The 27299-nt window shown below is 37.8% G+C and overlaps 1 protein-coding gene across 1 annotated transcript; it reads left to right on the top strand.

The window, feature by feature from the left end:
• Nucleotides 1–990: 990 nt before the first annotated feature.
• On the top strand, nucleotides 991–26417 carry LOC127446008 (immunoglobulin superfamily member 8-like). Its single transcript, XM_051706597.1, has 6 exons — nucleotides 991–1331; nucleotides 7293–7673; nucleotides 13534–13986; nucleotides 17603–18007; nucleotides 18308–18730; nucleotides 21951–26417. The coding sequence occupies exons 1-6, from the start codon at nucleotides 1262–1264 to the stop codon at nucleotides 22082–22084; spliced, it is 1866 nt and encodes a 621-aa protein (XP_051562557.1). The 5' UTR covers nucleotides 991–1261; the 3' UTR covers nucleotides 22085–26417.
• The last annotated feature ends 882 nt before the right edge of the window (nucleotides 26418–27299 follow it).

The following is a 27299-nucleotide window of genomic DNA, read 5'->3' as shown; positions in this document are numbered from 1 at the left end:
TTTTTTAATGACACAAGGGTTAATATTAAAACATTAATTCAGGAACCACTTACTTTAGTAGATTTCACACCATTTCATTTTGACGTATCGTTTCAAAGTTGTCTATTAGACACGATATTTTCATCATTAAGTCTAATGCATGTAATAACTGTGGCATGTAAGAGCTTGACATGTTCGTTTTATGAAGGGGGACAAACCTTCAGCATTGATGCACAGTGCACATCAAAATCTCTCCGCTAGATGGAGACATGGACGTGTATTACTTTAAAATAGGATTACTGTTGATCTAACAACCAAATATATACAAATTATTTAAATAAATAAATAAATAAAAACTTTGAGACGTCAGGTGCCCCCTGGCGTAAGATAAAAGCCATAAAAGCTTTATTGGCATGATTGTTATTGACTGTAATATTATATTAGGCAGTTTTTATAGTACAGAAGAAAATAAAAAAAATACAGAAAATTATGGAAACTCTGAACCGCAAAATTAGTTGAAGTGCCTTTCTTCCTGGACGATTCCCTTGGCCGTTTATTCCAGCTCTTACATATTTTTATAGCATTTATTTTTTTATTTCATATTTTTGTTTGTAATAATAAGTGTATTTAAATAGTACTAATAATAGTATATTTACATATTTCGCCCCAAAAAAGGACTACATCCTTTTTTTTATTTCTTTTTTTTATTAAATGTTATTTTTATTTTATTTATTTTTTTAACCTATTTAATATTTATTTTATATATGTCATATGTTTCCACTTTGATTTGGGGAATATTTTTTTTTTTTAAAGAAATGGACATGGTAAATAAAATTAAATGGGCATGAATATGATAATTATTGACAGCATTTGCCGCCCAATGCTGGCCTACTTCCAAACATCGATTCAACCGCCTCATCGCATTGACCTCCAATTGGCTGATTCATCAGCGCTGTGTCACATCAGTGGACCGCGGTGCATCTTTCTGCTTGCGCTTTATGATGGAATACTTTCAATGGCGCCTGCTTTATGGATGAATCGTTTGGTCGATGTGATTACAAGAATATCAGGAATCTAGTATAAGGAACGGAACACAGAAAGCTTTGCGCAGTTACAGTGTTGGTTGAATAGTATACTCTCTATGGGATATAAACTGCGGGTTTGATTAGTTGCTAATGTTTGTGGTTTGTTGGCGCACTAGTTTATTAAATCGATAGCAATGACATGTGAACAGCACACTTGTTACAGTTACTGTAGTGTAAGTTACAGTGGAACGGTGTAAATGCGAGTGTGTTTTGGAGACCAGCGTGGCATGGCACCGTGGCGGGTCGCGCTCATCCCTTTACTGTGGGGTGAGTCCAACCTGTTTATCTTTAATGTCCATCTGCTCCATAGAAATCAACGCAAATCCTCTACTAACAAAAAACGTCATGGTATTACCATGTTTTTCTGTGGAAATGGTACCATATCATGTTTTGTGACCTGTTTTGGACATCATGGTAATCATTTAGTACCATGGTATATTAAAGTGCTGTGGTATTACCTTGTTTTTTAATGGAGCCATACCATAATATCATATAAATACTATGGTACATGAATATGACAATCATTTAGTACAATGCTATTAACATGTTTTTTGGAAATGGTACCATATCATGGTTTTTAGACATAACAGAAAGTGTTTTCATTCAGTACTGTGGTATATTTCATAGTACCATGGTATTATTACTAGACGTAGACCGATAAATCAGTTTTACCGATTAATCGGGGCCGATAGTTGCTTTTTAAACCTGCCAGTAATTGCCAAAAAACTATGCTGATAGTTGCTGATGTTTTTTTTCCAATCATAATTTTTATTCCTTATCAATACATCTCATCTGGTGAAATGTATACATACAAAACTCTGAATATATAGGCTATAAAAAGATTCATTTGGTAAATATTTATATTTAGAGCATTGTGGCCGAATCATGGGTGCATTTCGGGCTTGTTTATAGTTAAAAGTCCCACGTTATCCACCAAATTAAAAAATTTTCTGGTTATTATTGGGATTTTGGCAGCAGAATAAACTGCTTTTGGGATTGTATTCATTTTGGACACTTGTAGCCTCAATGTCTGTGCTTGTCATAGTAAGAAAAGACTTAAGATATTTATTTTTTTATTCTATAAATAGATTTTTTTTTTAACTATCAGTCAATTAATTGGTTATCTGCCTTTTCCAGCACCTTAGTTATCGTATTGGCAAAATCCACTAACGGTTCACTATCACAACAGTGGTGTATTTCAAAAGAACCATGACATTCCGGTTTTTGGAAATGGCACTATGTAAGGACCATGTTCTTTGGACATGTTCCATGGTAGTATCATGGTGTTCCTCGAAGTACCTTGGAGTATCATGTGAATAAAATGGTGCATGCATATTGTAGTCGTTCAGCACCATATATATCAAGTACCATAGTATTGTGGGGCCTGGGTAGCTCAGCAAGTAAAGACGCTGACTACCACACCTGGAGTTGCGAGTTCAAATCCAGGGCGTGCTGAGTGACTCCAGTCAGGCTTCCTAAACAACCAAATTGGCCTGGTTGCTAGGGGTAGAGTCACATTGGGTTAACCTCCTCGTGGTCGCTATAATGTGGTTCTCACTCTCAGTGGGGCACGTGGTGAGTTGTGCATAGATGCCGCGGAGAATAGCATGAGCCTCCACACGTGCTAGGTCTCCACGGTAACGCGCTCAGCAAGCCACGTGATAAGATGCGCAGATTGACGGCCTCAGGAGGCAACTGAGATTTGTCCTCTGCCACCCGGATTGAGGCGAGTCACTACACCACCATGAGGACTTGGAGCACAATTGGGAATTGGGCATTCCAAACTGGGGAGAAAAGGGGAGAAACCCCCCTCCCCCCACCCAAAAAAAGTACCATAGTATTATTACCATCTGATACTTCATAGCACTTCTTTTTTTGTTAGGGCTGCATGTAAAGCCATATGTGATATTGAAATGAATGATATATTACTTTGTGTTGGCATGTCTTGAGTTGTTACAAGAGTTGTGTTTAAAGTGTATTATACAGCAAAAATAATGACATTGTAAAGGATGTAGAAGCTGTACAGGGTTTCCGCTGACCTGCTGCTACAGTTGGGCTTTAATTACGAGTCTGATCCGCTTAAAGTGTTTCTTCTAGTGTGGGGTCATGATGACGGGAGGGTGTGTCTGATCACTTCCTGTGAAACTAGAGCCTGCTGCCAGCCAGATAACCCTTACATAGATAATATTTTTTTTATTAATTATCACTTCACATCAAAAAGAAATTAAAATGACAAAGATTTTGAAAGCTTCTTACTTGGTTTGAAGGAAATCCCAGATTAATTTACCATGATTTTACTGTAGTAACAATAATTGACATGTCAGGTAGTGACAGCAGTATTCTGCAGTGTGTTATAGTTTATGTAAAACTATTGTAGTAGAGAGTTTTTATCATTCTTTTATAATTATTTGGCAAATATTGCTTTTTTTATATGCTCAAATTACATACTATACTCTTAAAGGTAGGCCTACATATTGTGCTTTTAAATTCATTTGTCACCATTTCATATACTGAAATGGTGACCAGTTAATATAAAATATATATAAATAATACCTAAAATATACATTTTTCCTTATACATTCAAATGGATTAGAACCCTAAATTCATGTCCATGTTATCTGTCAAGTACACGGTAACTATAATGTTTTGGTCGAAACCGTGGTGGTGTATTGAATGGGGAAACCTCACAACACCCGTCTTGTTTTTTAAATTGTGTCAGATTTTGATTAACAGGTGTCGGGAGAAAGGTGGCACAAGATGCTCACAAACTTGTGTCAACAGCATAACAAAAGCCTAGTTTATCTTATCTTGTTTACAAATCCGCATTCGTAATCACCAGTCAGACAGACACTCCTAGACTGTGCTTTCTTCTGTAACTTTTCTTAAGAAAACATGATGAATTTTCAGAATATGAGTGAATATAAAAAATCACATTTATCGGTACTTCAGAATTGCCTCAGTTGTTTTAGTAGAGAGTAAAATCAGCATCATAACGATTTTAAAATAAGTGCTTGAGCTATAATATACACCGATCAGCCACAACATTAAAATCACCTGTCTAATATTGTGTAGGTCCCCCTAGTGCCGCCAAAACAGCCCCAACCCACATCTCAGAATAGCATTCTGAGATTCTTTTCTTCTCACCACAATTGTACAGAGCGGTTATCTGAGTTACCGTAGACTTTGTCAGTTTGAACCAGTCTGGCCATTCTCTGTTGACCTCTCTCATCAACAAGGCATTTCCGTCCGCAGAACTGCCGCTCACTGGATGTTTTTTGTTTTTGGCACCATTCGGAGTAAATTCTAGAGACTGTTGTGTGTGAAAATCCCAGAAATACTCAAACCAGCCCATCTGGCACCAACAATCATGCCATGCTCCAAAACACTGGGATCACATTTTTCCCCATTCTGATGGTTGATGTGAACATTAACTGAAGCTCCTGACCCATATCTGCATGATTTTATGCACTGCTGCCACACGATTGGCTGATAAGAAAATCGCATGGATGATTGTTGGTTCCAGATGGGCTGGTTTGAGTATTTCTGTAACTGCTGATCTCCTGGGATTTTTTGGCAGCACAAGGGGGACCTACACAATATTAGGCAGGTGGTTTTATTGTTGTGGCTGATCGTTGTAAGAGTGTTTGGTTTGTGGTAGTTGGCAAGTTTCTACAGCCAAATGAGGTAGTAAAATATTCCTTGGGAAAATGATTCACCTTATGATAACAGATGAGTTCAGTTATGACATCAGTTTACTGGAAAATATAGGCCTGGACTGATGGAATGGGATTATTGTGCTTTATTTGTTAGCCCTTTCATTCAGAAACACATTACAACACACACATATGTGGGGGCGGGGGCACCAGGAGGATGGGTGAAGGGTTGGCATGAATAAACGATAAGTGTTGGAATATGGGGCAATAGGAATGCCTAGAGCACATGGGGAAAAAAACTATGGATGCACGTTATATTGGGGACTTTCGCAGTATCAGCCAATTGTAATATATATATTAGTTTTTGATCATTATCAGTATCAATCTGATAGGACCGATATTGGAAGCAGATGATATCAGAGCTTATTTTATGCACACAGAAAGTACATTTTCTTTAGCCACTTTCACACATGAAACCCGCTGAATTGAACCCATGAACTGCCAGACTGGTAAATGTACCACATCTGCTATTCACACATGCAATGACTTTTTGTCACTTAAATGCTGTTAAAACTCGGTGATGACATTTGCCGGAAATGACCTTTATACTGTCAAGCTGTACAACTCATCACCTTAACAGTGGCCTTTGGTCTCGTGTTCCCAAAGAAGGCTAATTATTTTATACATTTTTAACGAAATTCTTCATCCACTCAGAACTCCTTTAGTTTGACTATCTGCCCAATTTGATAATTTTTTTGACTCCTGAGTCAGAGGTTTTATACGCCGCAGAGTAATAGAGCGCAACATTGCCCGTCCACTTTTTGTGACGAGTTGTATGCCATGAAACACACCAACCAGCTCTGAGGTGAAACACAACATCACAAACTTTGTTTTGAGGCAAACAATTATTTGAAAATCGGACATAAAGACAAAGATACAAGACTGTGTACTTACCGTCTTTTATGAGGGCACAAACTACAATCCCATTAAGCAGTAAAGAAATAATATATTTTACATTTATTGCAGAATATTCTGATATGTACAAATAAATAAGTAGTTTAAGGGTGAAGGGAGACTGACTCAGTTACGTCATTTACAGTGCATCATGGGAGTGGGCGGTCGATCCGAGGCACGTTTCACAGGTTTCATTGGACGCGGTTCTCTGATTGGTGGATCTTTCTCTGCTGTACCATTGGGAATTGTTGTTGTTGACCATGAATTCCGCTATCAAACACAATTTTTAAACAATGAAGTTGAAATAACAAAGACGTTTTACGTCAGCATGTCCTGACCTCATATGTGCTCCAGTTTTATTAAACTATATATATATATTTATTTAGTTTTATTTTTATATATAAATTTTCATTTGAATTTCAGTTTTAGTATTTTCCTTGTTTGTTTTTTTTAATTTTATTTTTTGTTAAATACTTTTTTCTATTTAGTTATTATTAATTTTTGTTTTAGTTTTAGTACTTTTTTGTTTTAGGGATTGACTAATGGATGAAGTACTTTTGCTGACTGAGAGAAAATGGAATAAAACTTTATTTATGGCACACTTAAATTCTTAAACTCTTATTGTAATATGTGATTGTATACAGAAGCAATGCAACATGCTCACTTCGCTACTGAAATAAATGTATTTCTAATTACTTCCAAGTAAGGACCAAATATATCATTAAATAACGTGGCATTTTTAAACAAACGGAGAAAAATTTACCAAAACAAAAATTACCAATAATGGTCCTCAATCTCTACTTGTACTTTTGAGGATGTGTTTCTTTTTTTTGTTTATTTGCAATTTATTTTGGTGCCACTGGTAGTATTGTGTGACTAAATATATAGTCTAATATATATATATATATATTGTCTCATAACTAAAAATATGAGAACTAAATATAGTTTTGTGTTTTTAATTTTATTTTAGCTTGTTGTCAAGGCAAGATTTTTCATTTTGTTTTCATTTTTTCACTCTTAATATTCATATTTTATTTTAGTTAACAAAAGTTTTTAATTAGTTTTTGTTTTTGTTAACGATAATAACCCTGACGTACTCAAACCGTTATCGAAACTGAACTTTTTCTGTAATTTTAGGCTACAACTTCTCATTCTGGGAAGTTGCTGTAGCTGATTTACCGGTATTTCCTAACGGGTCGTGTTCACACATGACCTCTAAACTGAATTTTTTATTTATTTTTATTTTCTGGAAAACGCCATGTGAATACGATTTATGACAGGTTTTAAAAGTACTAAACAATTATCCATCTTTTCTATTGTAAGATGTGTTCAGGGTCTGATTGTATTTAAAACATGAAAAATTGTACCATCAAATTCTACATACTTCTGTCCACATACTTTTGGCCATGTTGTGAACACTGATCAAAAGTGTCATGAGTTTGTTGTTTAAATAAAATAAATATAGATAATTTTTTTGGTATTATTAATTGTGTTATTAAATTGTGCCATTTACTTGCCCTTATTTTGTTCCAAATTGTATACATTTCTTTGTTCCATGGAACACAAAAGAAGATGTTTGGCATTTTTTTGTTCTTTATGAAACATTCTGTTTCCACGTTAGAGTTCCAGTGCTACGTGTGTCGTGAGGTCACTCTTCCCGCGGGTCCACTGTATCGGGTTGCCGGATTCCCGCTGTCGCTGCTCTGTGCTGTATCGGGATACGAAGGTCCACGGACGCAGGATTTTGAGTGGTACCTGTACCGCGAGGATGCAGGCGATAGACAGATTGGGGTCGTGTCCACACGAGACATCGGATTCCCTTACGCCCCATTTCAGGCACGTGTGCAGACGGGCGAGGTTCGGGTGGAGAGAGACTCGGGTGACAAAGCCAGACTTATAATCCAGAGGCTCCGCCCAGATGATCAGGGTCGTTATGAGTGTTACACGCCCAGTACTGACACCCGCTTCCAGGGGAACTACAGCGCATCAGTGGTCGTCAAAGGTGGGTAATTAATAGATGGATGAAAAATATGGATGCCTGAGATTCAGCTTTTAAAAATCTAGTTTAAAGGCATGTACCAGGTTTTTTAAATGTAATATTAGTATTCATGTTGGTTTCATAAATTTTTGAAAAAACATTAAATTTTTTTAACATAAGTGTTGATTGGGGGCCTGGGTATCTCAGCGAGTATTGACGCTGACTATCACCCCTGGAGCGTGAGCTCAAATCCAGGTTGTGCTGAGTGACTCCAGCCTGGTCTTCTAAACAACCAAATTGGCCCGGTTGCTAGGGAGGGTAGAGTCACATGGGGTAACCTCCTCGTGGTTGCGATTAGTGGTTCTCGCTCTCAATGGGGCATGTGGTAAATTGTGCGTGGATCGTGGAGAGTAGCATGAGCCTCCACATGCTGTGAGTCTTGGCGGTGTCATGCACAACGAGCCACATGATAAGATGCGCAGATTGACGGTCTCAGAAGCGGAGGCAACAGAGACTTGTCCTCCGCCAACCGGATTGAGGTGAGTAACCGTGCCACCATGAGGACCTACTAAGTAGTGGGAATTGGGTATTCCAAAATGGGAGAAAATGGGATAAAATAAAAAAATAAAAATATATAGTGTTATAACCATCAAGTAAAAGGGCTGGGTAAAAAATATTGATTTTCTGATGCATCACGATCTTCGTTTAAACGATCTTGATAGCGATACCCTTTCTGATTTTTACAGTCAGTTGTTGGTTAAAAACAACAAAAAAGAAACATTTAATTCGAATCACACATGGATGCGCTAAATAAATTACGCACGTCTTCTCTCATTATATGCACTTACTGGCTGATCCCGCTAGTCTTATAGAGACAGTTCTGACACTCTCTAAATTGTGTGTAAATCACTCATGTATGTGAACAGATTTCGTGCTATGTGACTAAAATATGTATTTTATTAACCACTGAGTAAATATTCTGATTTTACTTGCCAGAGTTTGAGTTGTGTAGTGACAAAGAACTTGAGCCAGAACTTTTGATATAGTGGCACTTAAATTATTATTTTTATAATATAGCTATTTTCAATTGTATTTTCATTAGGTTCCAACCTTGTGAATATTTTGTCATTTTTTTTACATATATACTATTTCTCTGTAGACATTAACATGGCTGGGAGGACACTACCTTTTCTAGTATTTTCGACATAAACAGGAGATTTGAAATTGGTCTGTAATTAGCCAGTTCTCCAGGATCAAGCTGTGGCTTCTTAATAAGCGGTTTGATAACTGCCATTTTAAAGTTTGTTGGGACATGTCCTAAGGATAGCGAGGAGTTAATAATATTAAGAAGAGGTTCTGAGATTACAGGGAATACCTCTTTTAAGAGCTTAGTTGGTATTGGATCTAACAAACATGTGGCTTTTGATTTTTGATAAGTTTTGTTTGCTCTTCATGACCTATGACAGCGAAGGATTGAAGTCGCTCGTGAGGAAAATTATAGACACTGTTTTCTGAGGTGTTGTGACAGTTGATTGCATAATTCAAATGTTATTTCTGATTATTTTTATTTTATCAGTAAAGAAATTCATGAAGTCATTACTATTGTGCTGCAATGGAATATCTGGTTCAGTTGAGGCTTTATTCCTAACCAATTTAGCCACAGTACTGAATAAACACCTAGGATTGTTGTGGTTATTTTCTATGAGTTTGCTATAATATGCTGACCTGGAAGTCTGTAGCTACAGACACTATCCTTCCATGCACCGCAAAATACCTGTAATTTTGTACAGGTGCTCCATTTTCCGAGCTACTCACTTGAAAGCATGAGTGTGATCATTGTACCATGGTGCTAGGCTTTTTTCTTGACTTTTCTTTAATTGAAGGGGGGGGACACTATCAAGAGTGCTAGAGAAGACTGTATTTATAGACTTTGTGGCTTACTGAGTATGTGAGACAATTCTGGAAGATTATTAGTAAAACTATCTTTAGTGGTCGAAAGAATTGTTCTACCTGAACGATAGCGTGATGTATATTGAGTAACGTTAGAAGATTGCAGTATACAAGAGATGAGGTAATGATCAGAGATGTCATCACTCTGCAGCAGAATTTCTATAGTATCAACATCAACTCCATATGACAGAATTAAATCTAGCGTAAGATTATGGCGATGAGTTGGTCCTGTTACATTTTGTCTGACTGCAAGAGAGTTGAGAATATCGATAAATGCTAATCCCAATGTGTCATTTTCATTATCTATGAATGTTGAAGTCACCAACAATTAAAGCTCTATCTACATTAACTACTTGATCAGATAGAAAATTCACCAAGGAAATCAGAATACGGCCCAGGTGATCTATATACTGTAGCAAGGGCAAAAGAAGACAGAGATTTTTTACGTGTTTCTGACGGTGTCACATTAAGCATTATCAGTTCAAAAGGCTTAAACTTATATTACAAAAACTTCACTGTAAATTGTCGTCAAAAGTTTTTTACTAGCCAGTGGCGATTAATTCTCCAACGTGTCCATATAGGTTGACTGATTAAATGCGTGTTCTACATATTAATGTAAATACTTGTAAATAGTACAAATTATGCAAGTAAACAATAACAATTTATGTGACATAACATATGCGATTTCAAGATATTAATTGTTGGATTAGACTGAATTTAAACATTTTTCAAAAGCTAAAATGTTACCAATTTGATGAAAAACTGATGATAAAATTTAAATATAAAATATTTTCAATTTCTATCTAGAAGGGTTGCCTAGAAGGTTGCTTTATAATTAAGAGCATTAGCTAAGAGAGAATTTCTTCTGATGTAAGAAAAATGAACATTGTAACAGAAATGTACCGATATGAATCAATTTTGAATCGAATCGAGATCGGAATTGAATCGGGAAATCTTATCAATACCCAGCTAGGGCTGGGCGATATGTAAAAAATGTTTTTGCGATAATTGCCTTAAAAAAATATTGCGATTTCCGATTACATCGTCAACCCCCCTGCTGAGGGTAGGTGAATTTTTTTGCTTTATTGATTTTGCTTTAAAAATTTAATTCATTTATTGAAACACGATAAACATAAACAAAAGACATTTCTAAATTCAAATTGCACTTTAAACTAAACGAAAAAAGCAATAAAACAACAAAGTGATCAAAAAATCTTATTTAACCACCTCCCCAAATCCAAACATTTACCATCTCCAATGGCTCAATTTGCATCACAGAATTCACAATGCATGCCAACCACGAGGAAATAAAGCGAACTAGCGCACCTCCCGAGATGATCGGAGATAATTTGCAGCATTCTCATAGATGACATTATTCTTGCAAACAGTTTTCAGACGAATGTGTAATATATTTGGTGACGGGGGCCTGGGTAGCTCAGTGGTAAAAGACGCTGACTACCACCCCTGGAGTTCGCTAGTTTGAAACCCAGGGCGTGCTGAGTGACTCCAGCCAGTTCTCCTAAGCAACCAAATTGGCCCAGTTGCTAGGGAGGGTAAAGTCACATGGGGTAACCTCCTCGTGATCGCTATAATGTGGTTCGTTCTTGGTGGGGCACGTGGTGAGTTGAACGTGGATGCCACGGTGGGTGGCATGAAGCCTCCACACGCGTTATGTCTCCGTGGCAACGCGCTCAACAAGCCACGTGATGCGCGGGTTGACTATCTCAGACGCGGAGGCAACTGGGATTCGTCCTCTGCCACCCAGACAGAGGCGAATCACTACGTGACCACGAGGACTTAAAAGCGCATTGGGAATTGGCCATTCCAAATTGGGAGAAAAAATTTCCAAAATAATATATATATATATATATATATATACAGGTGCATCTCAATAAATTAGAATGTCGTGGAAAAGTTCATTTATTTCAGTAATTCAACTCAAATTGTGAAACTCGTGTATTAAATAAATTCAATGCACACAGACTGAAGTAGTTTAAGTCTTTGGTTCTTTTAATTGTGATGATTTTGGCTCACATTTAACAAAAACCCACCAATTCACTATCTCAAAAAATTAGAATATGGTGACATGCCAATCAGCTAATCAACTCAAAACACCTGCAAAGTTTTCCTGAGCCTTCAAAATGGTCTCTCAGTTTGGTTCACTAGGCTACACAATCATGGGGAAGACTGCTGATCTGACAGTTGTCCAGAAGACAATCATTGACACCCTTCACAAGGAGGGTAAGCCACAAACATTCATTGCCAAAGAAGCTGGCTGTTCACAGAGTGCTGTATCCAAGCATGTTAACAGAAAGTTGAGTGGAAGGAAAAAGTGTGGAAGAAAAAGATGCACAACCAACCGAGAGAACCGCAGCCTTATGATTGTCAAGCAAAATCGATTCAAGAATTTGGGTGAACTTCACAAGGAATGGACTGAGGCTGGGGTCAAGGCATCAAGAGCCACCACACACAGACATGTCAAGGAATTTGGCTACAGTTGTCGCATTCCTCTTGTCAAGCCACTCCTGAACCACAGACAACGTCAGAGGCGTCTTACCTGGGCTAAGGAGAAGAAGAACTGGACTGTTGCCCAGTGGTCCAAAGTCCTCTTTTCAGATGAGAGCAAGTTTTGTATTTCATTTGGAAACCAAGGTCCTAGAGTCTGGAGGAAGGGTGGAGAAGCTCATAGCCCAAGTTGCTTGAAGTCCAGTGTTAAGTTTCCACAGTCTGTGATGATTCGGGGTGCAATGTCATCTGCTGGTGTTGATCCATTGTGTTTTTTGAAAACTAAAGTCACTGCACCCGTTTACCAAGAAATTTTGGAGCACTTCAGGCTTCCTTCTGCTGACCAGCTTTTTAAAGATGCTGATTTCATTTTCCAGCAGGATTTGGCACCTGCCCACACTGCCAAAAGCACCAAAAGTTGGTTAAATGACCATGGTGTTAGTGTGCTTGACTGGCCAGCAAACTCACCAGACCTGAACCCCATAGAGAATCTATGGGGTATTGTCAAGAGGAAAATGAGAAACAAGAGACCAAAAATGCAGATGAGCTGAAGGCCACTGTCAAAGAAACCTGGGCTTCCATACCACCTCAGCAGTGCCACAAACTGATCACCTCCATGCCACGCCGAATTGAGGCAGAAATTAAAGCAAAAGGAGCCCCTACCAAGTATTGAGTACATATACAGTAAATGAACACACTTTCCAGAAGGCCAACAATTCACTAAAAATGTTTTTTTTTATTGGTCTTAGGATGTATTCTAATTTTTTGAGATAGTGAATTGGTGGGTTTTTGTTAAATGTGAGCCAAAATCATCACAATTAAAAGAACCAAAGACTTAAACTACTTCAGTCTGTGTGCACTGAATTTATTTAATACACGAGTTTCACAATTTGAGTTGAATTACTGAAATAAATGAACTTTTCCATGACATTCTAATTTATTGAGATGCACCTGTGTATATATATATATATATATATATATATATATATATATATATATATATATTTGGCGACTTCCCTGATCCATGGTTTTGCCATTTCCCAATATTGTCGATCATCGTCTGTTCGCAGGCGGCATCGGGATCTTTGTAAGACATCGTCGATATCCGAGTACGTCGTCTTATCGCCCAGCCCTATACCCAGCCCTATTAAGTAAAAAGTAATAATTATTTTACTTGAGTGTTAATGATTATTAATATGAGTGTGAGTTAATGATTGAGAGTGTGTGTGTGTGTGTGTGTGTGTGTGTATATATATATATATATATATATATATATATATATATATACACACATATGTCATCAATTCAGCATCCTGTGGGGCCAATTCGTAATTATGAAATTACCCAAATCTAATGTTTACACACAGCTAAATGTAAAAATATGTTTTTGTTTTTTCCACTATTTGTAATATATTTCTACTTTCCTCAGTGATTTCAGATACGTTGCTAATTACACATTCGCGCATTCTGAGCGGCCAACCCGTTATCGAGGGCACAGAACTGCAGCTGACGTGCGCAGCGTCTGTCCAATCAGATCAGCACACTCACGTTTCCATCACATTCGGAGTGCGCAGCAGCAGGGGGGCGGAGTCTGTCGGACACAACCTAAGAGGAATCATCGCAATCGACCGTGAGCTGCGTGTAATGCCCGGCCATGGTGGATCGTATGAGAAGAGATACAAAGATGGAGAAATCTCTCTGGAGAAGAGGAATGGAGATGGAGGCAGGGATCTGTACGTGCTTAAGATGAGCACGCTGGCACCAGAGGATTCTGGGTCATATTTTTGCGAGGCTGCGCAGTGGATCAGAGATCCGGAGGGCAAATGGGAGCGCATCGCACAGAGAACGATGGAACTTGGCAATCTCACTGTTCAACCACTTGGTTAGTTACAGCACCCCAGGTTTAACATGATCTAATGGTTGATGTCAAATACTTAAAGGTAGTTCACACAAAAATGAAAATTCTCTCATCATTTACTCACCCTCATGCCATCCCAGATGTGTATGACTTTCTTTCTTCTCCTGAACACAAATTAAGATATTTAGAAGAATATCTCAGCTCTGTAGGTCCATACAATGCCAGTGAATGGTGACCAGAACTTTGAAGCTCCAAAATGCACATAAAGACAGCATAAAAGTGATCCATAAGACTCAAGTGGTTTAATCCATGTCTTCAGAAGTGATAAGATTAGTGTGGATGAGAAACAGATCTGTATTTAAGTCCTTTTTTTACTATAAATCTCCACTTTCTCTATCACATTCAGAAAGTGGAAGCTCACTATAAAGATTGGCAATATTGGTACAGGCTATTAAAATAAAGATCGGATGCTTTTATGTTAATAAAAAGCTCTTCATATTGAAATGTCAACCACGTCATGGAAGAATAAAAAGTTTAGGTGGGTGCCGCTTGCTCGCACAGTGCTGACTGAAGCACTGAATGCTGTAATGCAGCCTTTTAAGTAGGGATAGGCGATGTATATTAAATATTCACGATATAATCGTGATGATTTGGCTGGCGATATAAAATTAAGCAATATCATGAATATGGCAGTGATTTTAATGTGCTATTTATTTGGCCATTAAGTTTCATAAAAAGCATATCAGTAGACTAATTTCACTAATGCTTCTGGGAGCACAATTAATCAAATTAACACCAAAATGGCAATATGGTCATATGTGATTATAAAATTGCAATGGGCTGCAATAAAAGACAGATACACATGGTCTGTGTGCACTTCAGAAATGGTGACGGGCAATTCTGTGCACACGTGGGGCTCATGGGCTCGTGTTTTTAGTGCTTTTAGAGCAGATCACATGCATTGTGAAAGATATACAGTACTAAATGTTCAAGCATTCACGCAATTCCAAACTTAAATAACTGCTACAAATTATTATACAAATCTACAAAGGCGGCAAAGTATAACAGAAAACACACAGTGGACAACAGCACTTCACCAGAGGCAGTGCATTGTAAACTACACACTGTATTTATGGTGTCAAAATAAAAGCTCCGGGTGAAGTGTGAAAATAAAAGCTCCAGGTGAAGTGTGATAATAAAAGCTCCAGGTGAAAGTGTCAAAATAAAAGCTCCGGGTGAAAGTGTCAAAATAAAAGCTCCGGGTGAAGTGTGATAATAAAAGCTCCAGGTGAAAGTGTCAAAATAAAAGCTCCGGGTGAAGTGTGATAATAAAAGCTCCGGGTGAAGTGTGAAAATAAAAGCTCCGGGTGAAGTGTGATAATAAAAGCTCCAGGTGAAAGTGTCAAAATAAAAGCTCCAGGTGAAAGTGTGCAAATAAAAGCTCCAGGTGAAAGTGTCAAAATAAAAGCTCCGGATGAAAGTGTGAAAATAAAAGCCCCAGGTGAAAGTGTGAAAATAAAAGCTCCGGGTGAAAGCGTGAAAATAAAAGCTCTGGGTGAAAGTGTCAAAATAAAAGCTCCGGATGAAAGTGTGAAAATAAAAGCCCCGGGTGAAAGTGTGAAAATAAAAGCCCCGGGTGAAAGTGTGAAAATAAAAGCCCCGGGTGAAAGTGTGAAAATAAAAGCTCCGGGTGAAAGTGTCAAAATAAAAGCTCCGGGTGAAAGTGTCAAAATAAAAGCTCCAGGTGAAAGTGAAGTAAATAGGAAAGAAATATATTACTTTTAAATAAAACAAATCTAATCCTCAAAATAGTAAGGATAATTCAGTATTATAATAATAAACTTGACTGGGTCCCACAATAATAATTTAGTATCATGCAATATTCAACTGGATTTTCAAAAAATTAGTGAAGTAGTTTTTGCACACCTTGTTAATTTTTCAAAAAATGTTTTAGTAAAAATATTTGAAGGTAAATAATGCTTTTTTTATTAAGCTACTATGTATCATTGTATAAAATATATTAATATAAGTTAGTGCATATCAATGAAAATGATTAGATCTTGTTCACCCCCTTGTGTTCATTTAGAGAAAAAACTATAGGGAAACATGCCTTTTTCTATTTTTAAATAGATTTTTATTTAATGCATTTAAAATATTGAATCTACTTGGCTACAATGGCTGTTTGCATGAAACTGTGATTTCTCCGATTAAAACAATTCACTTTTGACCCATTTCAGAGCAAGTACATAATTATTGAGAGATATAACGAATATCATCAATAGACTGAAAAATATCGAGGTATAATTTTTTGGAGCCATATCGCCCAGCCCTATTTTTAAGGTTTAGTAATCACACAAGGCCATATTATTGCGATTTCAATCTTAATTCAATCAATCATGCAGCATTAATGGATATCATGCCAATGTCTCAGAAGTCAAAGTCTGCTGGTTTCAAAGTGTTTTAGATGGTTTCTCTCATCATGTAGCCTATACAGTAGGACAGTGCCGTTTTCACAACTGTCACGTCCGTTTATGGCGGTTTTCCAAATTACGTGAGAATGAGAAAGAATGAAAAAAAATGACAAAAATATTTTATGTTCTTAGTATTGCCAACCCTTCTACATATTTTGACTATTAGTATTTCTGAATTGTGCATTTAAATTCACATAGTTTTTACAAAGTGTGTTACTAATTAATTATAAATCAACCATAGGTTTTTCATATCTGCGTTTTCATGCGTAGAAGGTTTTAATTTGGTCAATAATTGGCTGATAAATATCGCCAGCTGATACATTGGTGCATCTCTACATATAACACACAAAACAGATGATGTTTTGCATCATTAACATCAAAATTGGCATGACACGGGGGCCTGGGTAGCTCAGTGAGTATTGACGCTGACTACCACCCCTGGAGTCGTGAGTTTAAGTGACTCCAGCCAGGTCTCCTTAGCAACCAATTGGCCCTGTTGCCCTTTGTGGTCACTATAATGTGGTTCTTGCTCTCAGTGGGGTGTGTGATGAGTTGTGCGTGGATGCTGCGGAGAACAGCGTGAAGCCTCCACACGCACTATGTCTCCACGGTAATGCGCTCAACAAGCCACGTGATAAGATGTGAGGATTGACGGTCTTCCGCCACCACGAGGACCTAGAGCACATTGGGCATGCCAAATTGGGGAGAATTTTTTTTAATTTTTTTTTTTTTTTTTAATTGCCATGACAATTCTCGCCAAATAACAGAATGTCTTCAGAAGACTTGGAATATACCATGCAAGTTCTTTTTTGTTTTGCCATTTTTGGCGCTCCACAGTGTCTTTCCCATTCACATATTAATTATTAAGTGTAAAGAGTACACAGAGAGTAACTTGCGTGCCCTGTTGTTTGTCTCAAGTATTTGCAAACCCTTTCAACATCCTTGACCGGTTATAATGTGTGTTGTTTTGTGTACTTGTACTCATTGACACCAAGCATCAGTATTTAGGGGTGGCACTGACCTGATGGATACCAGAAAGAAGTATTGATTCATCTTTATTTAAAACTTAACATAAGTGTGCTCTGCTATCTGACGGTTGAGTCGTTTCTGTTTTTCTGTGAAACCAGTTTTTAATATCCAGTGTGTATAATAACCATTTGTTCTCACAGCGGACACACTGACTGTACGCTCGATACCTAAAGGCATCATCTCGCTGCAGCCCGGTGCTCCTCTGAGCCTCACCTGTCAGGTGTCGGGCGTGGGGAACCACTCGGCGCTGCTGGTGCAGTGGATGCGGCGCGGACCGGCGGGGGGTGTAGAGGTGAAGGTGGCGCGCATGGGTCCTGATGGTGTGGTAAGCTGGGGCGATGATGTCAGCAGGGCAGGAGGGGGCAGTATGGAGAAGGAGGCCAATGGGCGGTTCTCTCTGCGGCTGTTCTCGGTTCACCCTGCCGACGCAGGACTCTACCGATGTGCCGTGAGTGTGTATGCCGGGCGGCTAACTCCAGGACCCATGAGTCCCACCACGATAACACAGCGATCGGAATGGGTCACCGTTAACCTTAAGACGGAAGGTGAGTGTGACAGCATATGGTTGTTTCCACGTTAGTTTTCTATGCCAGGGGTTTTCATCAAAGTTTTCAATGCCAAGGACTCCCAAATGTAGACATATTTCTATTTTTATGTATCAAGACTTCCACTGGGTAAGTGCCTCACTGAAATCCAGATTTTTTTAAAGGAGGGGCAAGTCAAAATAATTTTTTGTGGTAATCAATATTATGCCACAAATGCTGTCGATTGAGCTAAACTTGTATTGAACCCTGAATATTCCTCTAACAAATTTTTTAACATTTAACATTTGCTTGTTCAATCAGAGGTCCGTGTATCTGCCACAATCGATTTGCCACACCGACCACTGCTGAAACACGGTAGCACGGTTACTCTGCTCTGCAGCATCTCTGTGGCAACCAGCAGTTCTGCCCAGGTGGAGGTGAAGTGGATTCAGAAGCCGGAGGAACCAGAGAGAAAAGACGTGATGATTTCTGAGGACGAAGGCAAACTCCTTGCAACTCTAACATACGATGGCCTGACGCAAATCTACAGCAATGGGAGTGATTTGAGTGTCGACCGCGTGTCCGCCGGATGCTACAGGTTGAGGATTTTCTCAGCACGTGAGGAGGACCAGGGACACTATCAGTGTCAAGTGGAGGTTTGGTCACAGGATCCGCATGGAGGATGGTACAAAACAGGTGCCACCACAGAGTCGGCCACCGTACACCTGTACCTATATGCACGAGGTAAGTTTGAGAGGTTATGATTAGCGATGTACAGATATATTAGCCGAATCCCATTGTGATTGACAACGACAAAGTCTTTAGCCTCTTCAACTCTGCGGACCCGCTTGCTGGTCCAAAAGGGGGCGCTATTTCACACAAAAAAAATTTATGCTTAAAATATTCAAGTTTCCGTATACATAAGTCAGGTATATGTGGTACGTTTGAAAGCTTAGAATCTGAACTTTCATAGATAACCATCACTTCTGCATTTATGTTACAGAAAATAACAAAATAAGGCCTGAAAACATTTGTATTGCAAATCAGCATGTTAGATTTTCTTGTATTTGGCTGACCAGATATCAAGCAAAACATACAAAGTTCTGTGAAAAAGCGAGTGGTGCAGATGGTAGCACACTTGTCCGGGACACATACAGGTGCATCTCAATAAATTAGAATGTCGTGGAAAAGTTCATTTATTTCAGTAATTCAACTCAAATTGTGAAACTCGTGTATTAAATAAATTCAATGCACACAGACTGAAGTAGTTTAAGTCTTTGGTTCTTTTAATTGTGATGATTTTGGCTCACATTTAACAAAAACCCACCAATTCACTATCTCAAAAAATTAGAATATGGTGACATGCCAATCAGCTAATCAACTCAAAACACCTGCAAAGGTTTCCTGAGCCTTTAAAATGGTCTCTCAGTTTGGTTCACTAGGCTACACAATCATGGGGAAGACTGCTGATCTGACAGTTGTCCAGAAGACAATCATTGACCCCCTTCACAAGGCGGGTAAGCCACAAACATTCATTGACAAAGAAGCTGGCTGTTCACAGAGTGCTGTATCCAAGCATGTTAACAGAAAGTTGAATGGAAGGAAAAAGTGTGGAAGAAAAAGACACACAACCAACTGAGAGAACCGCAGCCTTATGATTGTCCAGCAAAATCGATTCAAGAATTTGGGTGAACTTCACAAGGAATGGACTGAGGCTGGGGGCAAGGCATCAAGAGCCACCACACACAGACAGGTCAAGGAATTTGGCTACAGTTGTCGTATTCCTCTTGTTAAGCCACTCCTGAACCACAGACAACGTCAGAAGTGTCTTACCTGGGCTAAGGAGAAGAAAAACTGGACTGTTGCCCAGTGGTCCAAAGTCCTCTTTTCAGATGAGAGCAAGTTTTGTATTTCATTTGGAAACCAAGGTCCTAGAGTCTGGAGGAAGGGTGGAGAAGCTCATAGCCCAAGTTGCTTGAAGTCCAGTGTTAAGTTTCCACAGTCTGTGAGGATTTGGGGTGCAATGTCATCTGCTGGTGTTGGTCCATTGTGTTTTTTGAAAACCAAAGTCACTGCACCCGTTCACCAAGAAATTTTGGAGCACTTCATGCTTCCTTCTGCTGACCAGCTTTTTAAAGATGCTGATTTCATTTTCCAGCAGGATTTGGCACCTGCCCACACTGCCAAAAGCACCAAAAGTTGGTTAAATGACCATGGTGTTGGTGTGCTTGACTGGCCAGCAAACTCACCAGACCTGAACCCCATAGAGAATCTATGGGGTATTGTCAAGAGGAAAATGAGAAACAAGAGACCAAAAAATGCAGATGAGCTGAAGGCCACTGTCAAAGAAACCTGGGCTTCCATACCACCTCAGCAGTGCCACAAACTGATCACCTTCATGCCACGCCGAATTGAGGCAGTAATTAAAGCAAAAGGAGCCCCTACCAAGTATTGAGTACATATACAGTAAATGAACATACTTTCCAGAAGGCCAACAATTCACTAAAAATGTTTTTTTTTATTGGTCTTATGATGTATTCTAATTTTTTGAGATAGTGAATTGGTGGGTTTTTGTTAAATGTGAGCCAAAATCATCACAATTAAAAGAACCAAAGACTTAAACTACTTCAGTCTGTGTGCACTGAATTTATTTAATACACGAGTTTCACAATTTGAGTTGAATTACTGAAATAAATGAACTTTTCCACGACATTCTAATTTATTGAGATGCACCTGTATGTGAGCTGTTGGCTCATGGGGACACGGGTTCGATTCCAGTTTGGGTCATTTCCCGATCTCCTTCCCCTGCTTTCCTTTCTCTCTATGCTGCCCTATTAGGAAAAACAATACAAATTGCAAAAAAAATAAAAATACAAAGTTATTTCTGTGTGACAGACCTAAAGAACAATAGTGTTAATACCTCCCTAAAATTGTTACAATGGTTCTCCTTTGATCAGTTGTTTGTTGCCCTGAGTTTATGGCCCCTTTGTTTCAAACAGATGCAATTGTTAAAATGTTGACATTATTAAATAATTAAAATCCACATAATTCTGCAAGCGCCACGTAGAGGTCATGTGGTAGAAATATTAATCTGAATATAAAAGTCTTTAAAAAAGCACTAGACAAGTCATATATCAAATGAAAGCTCTCATTCTCAGTAATGTGACTGTACAGTTTATTTTGTTGCCCTAATACCACAGTTTGAAAGATTTTCAAAATAATCACAAAGTGAAATATGATTTCTCTTAGACATCAAATATGAATGTCTCTCTTATGCGCCGATCACTGCTGTTCTAAGCAGGAAAAGCATGTTAAACAAATGATTGGAAATATATGTTATCGACTATTGATGATAAAATGTTGATCTCAGCTTTCTAATGACACCTAGATTGAGCTTCTAGTCCACTCAGAGGCCGAGATATTTGACAAAACAATGAGGGTGGTGCATGAACTGAAAATTAGACTGAATGTCTATGGACGAGCACATCTGCGAGGGCTAAAACGCGTTACAGCGCCACCTACATTTTAGATCGGCATTTTGTGATGGATGGTGATGGAGGAAAGCAATTATTTCCTAGTACTTGCTGCCATCTAGTGGAATAAAATAAGACTTTTTGGAGGGAGACGGAGTGAACAGAACCAGAATTACATGCTTACAAATTTAGGACAAAATTTTTTTTTTTTTAAAGATTACATTTTAAGTTCATCATTTGATTTTAAACATATGCAATATTATTTATCGATAATTGGAGTCTTTTTTTATTTTATTTTATTTGGGTAGGTTTCTGAAAATATTAGACCAATTTTTGTCAGTTAGTTCACAGTATTTATGAATAAATATGAGCTTTTATATTTGTGAAAAATTGCAGGCAGATTACTAACATTTTGCACAAGTTGCGCGAGCAGCATGCTTGCATCATCTGGTGTTGAACTGAAAGACCTGTTGTTTTATTTTTTTCTGCAGTTGCTGATCTACTGCTCATACCTCTTGTGATTGGCGTCTCATCGTCGCTGTTTGTGGGCGTGTTAATTATTGCCACTGTGACGTGCTGCTTTATGAACAGACTGGCCAGGCAGCGCTCTCAAATAAGGAAGTAGGCATGAGACATTCATGCAGAAACCACTGAGAACATTCAATGACCAAAACGGGCTTTAAAGTTTTTCGTCAGACTTGATTTAAATGTGCACACAGAAATGTCTTGGATCTTAACCTTCATAGTGATCTTTGTACAGATGCTAACAGTTACACCAACATTGTTTGAAAAAGCACGTGGAGAATAATGCAGTAATGCGAACTGAATGCAGTTTGGTTTTGGGGAATGAGCAGAATCACTTATTATAAATCCACAGATGTTTGTTTACAGTGGGCGCACGGTTACATAATGTGCTTGTAATTCAATGTAGGTTAAAAGGAATCTCTGTAAGTGTAAAATAGTTTTATGGCACTTATGGCATGCCATATTTCTTGCACCATTGTTCCTATTTGTGTGCTTAATGAAACGCACCTTTTCATTGAAGTATACTGATTGATTGTCCTACGTTCAGAGTTTCTAATGACCTGCCATTATAGTTAGTTAATCCATTATACCTTATTCAGAATTGGTGAATCTCACAAAGAAATGTTTGAGTCGGATTTTACCACATAAGAGACATTTTTATTTTGCATAAAGAAAATAAAGCCTATTATTTGTGGGTGTGTGAAAATATTTTCATGATATTTTTCACCCTTAATTCTTGTTACTGTAATGCAAAATAAATCTCATTGCCATTGCTGTAAGCACAGTGTAAAATGTGCATAAATAAATCCAATTCAGTACCACAAATACTACGGCGGTGTGTATTTACAAGTGTACTTTACAAAATAATTGACAATTAAATTGTAAGGAAAATTGGAGTGAAAAAGCATTTGAAAGTATGACAAAAAATAGTTCTAAAAAAAATCGAATAAATTTTCTTTATGCAACATATATTTTCTTATTATATATTGGTGTGAATTATGACCAGGAAATGCTTTCATAAGATTCACCTGAAAACAATAAATATGTGATTAAAGGGACCAGAGCCACTGAGTTACGAGATCTAATAAGCTACAACATTCACGACGAGAGTGTTAGTTTACAGCGTTACCTTAATAGTACCTAGAAAATCAAACCATTGAGAGAATTTATCAGCTGACAGCTCTGTTACATAAACATGACTGAAGCTTTCAGCCGAGACTCTGCTGGGAATCTACTTGAAATGCTGAAAAACTCTCCCAGATTAATTCAGTCGAGGCGTGTAGTCGTAACGTTTGCCAGAATTTCCCACTATACTTACAGAATCCAAAGTGGGACGAGGACCAAATTGTTCCTTATGAAAAGATCCTAATATAAAACCTGTGTCGATGTCTTTTTTGTTTTTGTATTTTTACAAAAATGTTGCTGTTTTGTGCATCTGGTAGTTCAACGGGTGTCTTTTGTGTCCCCTGTGTAAACATCTGTGTAACACTGTGTCAACCCTGTTAGCAACATAATTATTTTGCAAGTTATGATATTATACTAGATATGGCAAGGAAATGTCTCTTTTTTTTATCATTTTTTGTCTGAAATGTAAAAAATGGTAATTGCCATGAATTTTTATAGTAAACAGTTGATTATAAAAAATAAAAAAAGTGTATATTTCTAGAAAAATCTGCATTAAATTAACTTTATAAATAAACACATTAGGCTGTTATGACATTAAACACAAGGCTAAAAACTTTCTGATGACATAATAAACATATTTGGGAAAACTACAATAAGGATCCATTTGTTAACATTAGTTAACATGAACTAACAATGAACAATGCTTAGTAAGCATTTATTAATCTTAGTTAATGTTCATTTCAACATATAGTAACACATTTTTTAAATCAAAAGTTGCATTTTGTTAACATTAGGTAATGCAACATGAACTAACATGAACAAACAATGAGCAATTGTATTTTTATTAGAGGTCGACCGATTTTGCTGATACCGATAACTAAGGTGGTGGGAAATACCGATAAATCGGCCGATAAGTTTTAAAAACTATTTATAGAATGTCAAAAAAAAATTCTTCTTTACTATGGCGGGCAAAGACAGTTCAACAAAAATCCCAATAATAACCAGAAAAAAATCAGATTTGGTGCATAACACGGGACTTTTAAGTATAAACAAGCCCAAAACACACCAGGGACTCTTATTTTGAAATTATGAAAAAACTGTCGGCAACTCTCGACATTTTGCCGACAATCAATAGCTCCAAAAAGCAACTATCGGCACTGATTAATCGGTAAAACCGATATATCGGTCTGCCTCTAATTTGTATTAACTAAAATGAACAAAGAAATAAATGATTATTTACAAAATAAATGATGTAAAAAAATATATTTTTAATTGTTAGTTCATGATACCTAATGCATCTACATATTGAACCTTATTGTAAAGCGTTACCAAATGTTTTATTAATTTAGTTTGAGTTGACACGATGCATTTAGCCATGTTTTGTCTAATGGAATGTTTAAATGGTATTTACTTTAAAAATGACCTTTTGGAAAAGGAAAAGTCACCCGTTTAATAGAATGACCATCTGTTTCCATTTTAATGTGTTGAAGTAAATGCTGACTGTTACTCTTTTTAAAACCTGTATGAATGAGACAGATTACTCTACGATCTTTATTTTCGTTTTGCATTTGGCATTTGAGATGTGCATTGTTTATTCCCTTGTTCTGAGTCACACAAACGTTCACTTGATTGCTGTGTAAGATTATTATAATGCCAGTGCTGTGACCTTCCTGCTCTAGATTTCTCTGGGATTGTACTAATGTGAAAGCCACATCAACATCAGAAAAAGGGATTCAATGTTTTCTGTAATTATTTACAGTGTTCGGATGCTGAAATCTGGTTTATCTACTTGTGCCATGAAGCCACATGATTAAATGCAGAATGACAGTCGGTGAGAGTAGCAGAATATTCTCTGGATTGTAATCCTCATGTTTACGGTCTGAAACGACATGCATATTTGATACTACACTGCCTGTTTTTGATTTCAATCGCAGCGTTTGTGTTCTTATGATTCGACAAAAATGTGACCGATCACTCCTGCCTCAAGATGCTTTTTGAATTTGGTTCGCTTCATCTTAAAGTCAAGAAACGGTGTTTGCAACTGTTGTGATCGGATGTGATCTTTGGGGGCATTTTGACCTTTAGGGTGGTCAATATGGTCTCTCTACATTTTACTGGGGAGGCAAAAGGAAAATCTAGTGGGGCAATGCCCCCTAGACCCCACCCCCTTTGACCCACCCATGTTTCAACCTGTTTTACTTCAGTGTTTCTGAGTGAAACAGGATATTCAACGAGAAATAAAGTAGGGCGGGACTTAATTGTATTCATCAGGAATTGATTGGATCATGAAAAGTTGGCGTTGATGTAATGCAATAAAGTTGCAAATAATAAAAGCTGATTAAAAGCGATCAAACGTACCTAACCAATGAGTGAAATCTCATTGATCCAAAATCCCGCTTCTCATCAAATATGTCGGTCAGCAGCGTGCTGAGTGACTCCAGCCAGGTCTCCTAAGCAACCAAATTGGACCAGTTGCTAGGGTGGGTAGAGTCACATGGGTGACTCTAATGTGGTTCACTCTTGGTGGGGCGCGTGGTGAATTGTGCGTGGATAGCGTGAAGCCTCCACGCGTGCTATGTCTCCGCGGTAACGCGTTCAACAAGCCACGTGATAAGATGCGCGGATTGACAGTCTCAGACGTGGAGGCAACTGAGATTCGTCCTCCACCACCCGGATTGAGGCGAGTCACTACACCACCACGAGGACTTAGAGCACATTGGGAATCGGGCATTCCAAATTGGGGAGAAAAAGAAAATGTCGGTCAGCATGTTCGTGTTCAGTGTGCGTAGACCAAAAAAATAAATAAATAAAAATACTTGAAGATGGAATCTTGTTGGAATCTTTTAAAGACAAAAGCCGAAAAGGAAAGTTGTTTCAGAGGCGGAAAAAGTTTTACATTCTGTTAACAGATTATGAAACACCAGTGTTTTTTTGTTTTCGTTTTTTAAATCAAGCTTTACACACACTGATGAAATGAGTACAATAAGACCACAAACATGTATTCAGAATTTCAATTTGGATTTTATTTCGACATTAATTGAGAAATGCAAACAGAATGTTTTAGTTGTAAACCGGTATCACGCTCAAACACATACATTTGTTGTCTTACCTTTGTTATGTGCATTATATAATCAGTAATACAGCGCTCATGTTTTTGTTTTGAAGGCTCTTTTCTGTAACTATTTTCTTGCGTCTGCAAGTTTTGACTGTACTGTCGGTGGTTTTAATGTATGCTTCTATTTTGTGTGAATGATGTTTAAGGTTCATGAATAAAACGCCCTGAAAAGAGGGCAGATTTGTTGTTTGAATGGTAAGAAAGTTGCATTTATTGCACATTACATCTAGTCCTGTGTTGTTTGCTGAGGGTTATGCATGCTCACAATTTGCATAGTATGCTAATGCAGTTTTAGGTGGTGACATTGTTACCATGGTAACCTCCCCACAACAACAGGTCAAACAGAAGTTGGATATACAAAAACACTGCACCACTTGTTTGGTTAGATATAAAGTGTTTCTTGGTGAACTGCCACCTTTCAATGTGCTTCTGAAGTAAAAGTACAACACATTTATGAGGAAGAAGAAGATCACAGTATAAATGTCTATGCATGAATAAGAATTGATATCAAACATTTAAAACTTCTGCTTTCTCCTTTTTTTTTCCACTGACACTGTTTCTGAGTTTCAGGCTAGTGCTTTTAAATGATTAAAAGCCAATTTAAACAAAAAGTTATGCATAACTGAATTCACACTTTGACTTGTAGTTGAAGTTTGATGTTCCTGCACCATTAATGTCACCAAATGGAATAGCAAAAAAAGGACTGTTTTCATGCTGGTTTACCTTCTACCATTGGTTGGACAAACAAAAAGGGTCCCGTCCTAAACTCACACCATTGGTTGCATCAGTGTTTTTATTGGCAAAATGTTATGGAGATTTCAGTCACCATTCAAGTAGATACAGTGGCAAGAAAAAGTATGTGAACCCTTTGGAATTACCCGCATTTCTGCATTAATTTATTCATAAAATGTGGTCTGATCTTCACCTAAGTCCTTATAATAGACAAACACAATCTATTTAAGTATTGACAAACAAATCATTGCTGTCCAATGAAAAACACGTACATATCACCACTTTTGGCAATTTTGATTTTTACCATAGACGGAATGCACCGAATGGCCTCTTCCTACTGTCT

The sequence above is a fragment of the Myxocyprinus asiaticus genome, chromosome 9 (genome assembly GCF_019703515.2).
Source record: "Myxocyprinus asiaticus isolate MX2 ecotype Aquarium Trade chromosome 9, UBuf_Myxa_2, whole genome shotgun sequence".
Classification (NCBI taxonomy): Eukaryota; Metazoa; Chordata; class Actinopteri; order Cypriniformes; family Catostomidae; genus Myxocyprinus; species Myxocyprinus asiaticus.
The sequence above is the reverse complement of the archived record's forward strand: the minus strand, read 5'-3'. Positions and strand labels throughout refer to the sequence as shown.

Excerpts from the sequence above, each read along its gene's own strand:
- LOC127446008 (XM_051706597.1), top strand. The coding sequence starts at position 1,262 with ATGCGAGTGTGTTTTGGAGACCAGCGTGGCATGGCACCGTGGCGGGTC. Across the intron at positions 7,674-13,533 it reads CGCATCAGTGGTCGTCAAAG|TGATTTCAGATACGTTGCTA; the intron begins GTGGGTAATTAA and ends TACTTTCCTCAG. Across the intron at positions 18,008-18,307 it reads CGTTAACCTTAAGACGGAAG|AGGTCCGTGTATCTGCCACA; the intron begins GTGAGTGTGACA and ends TTGTTCAATCAG.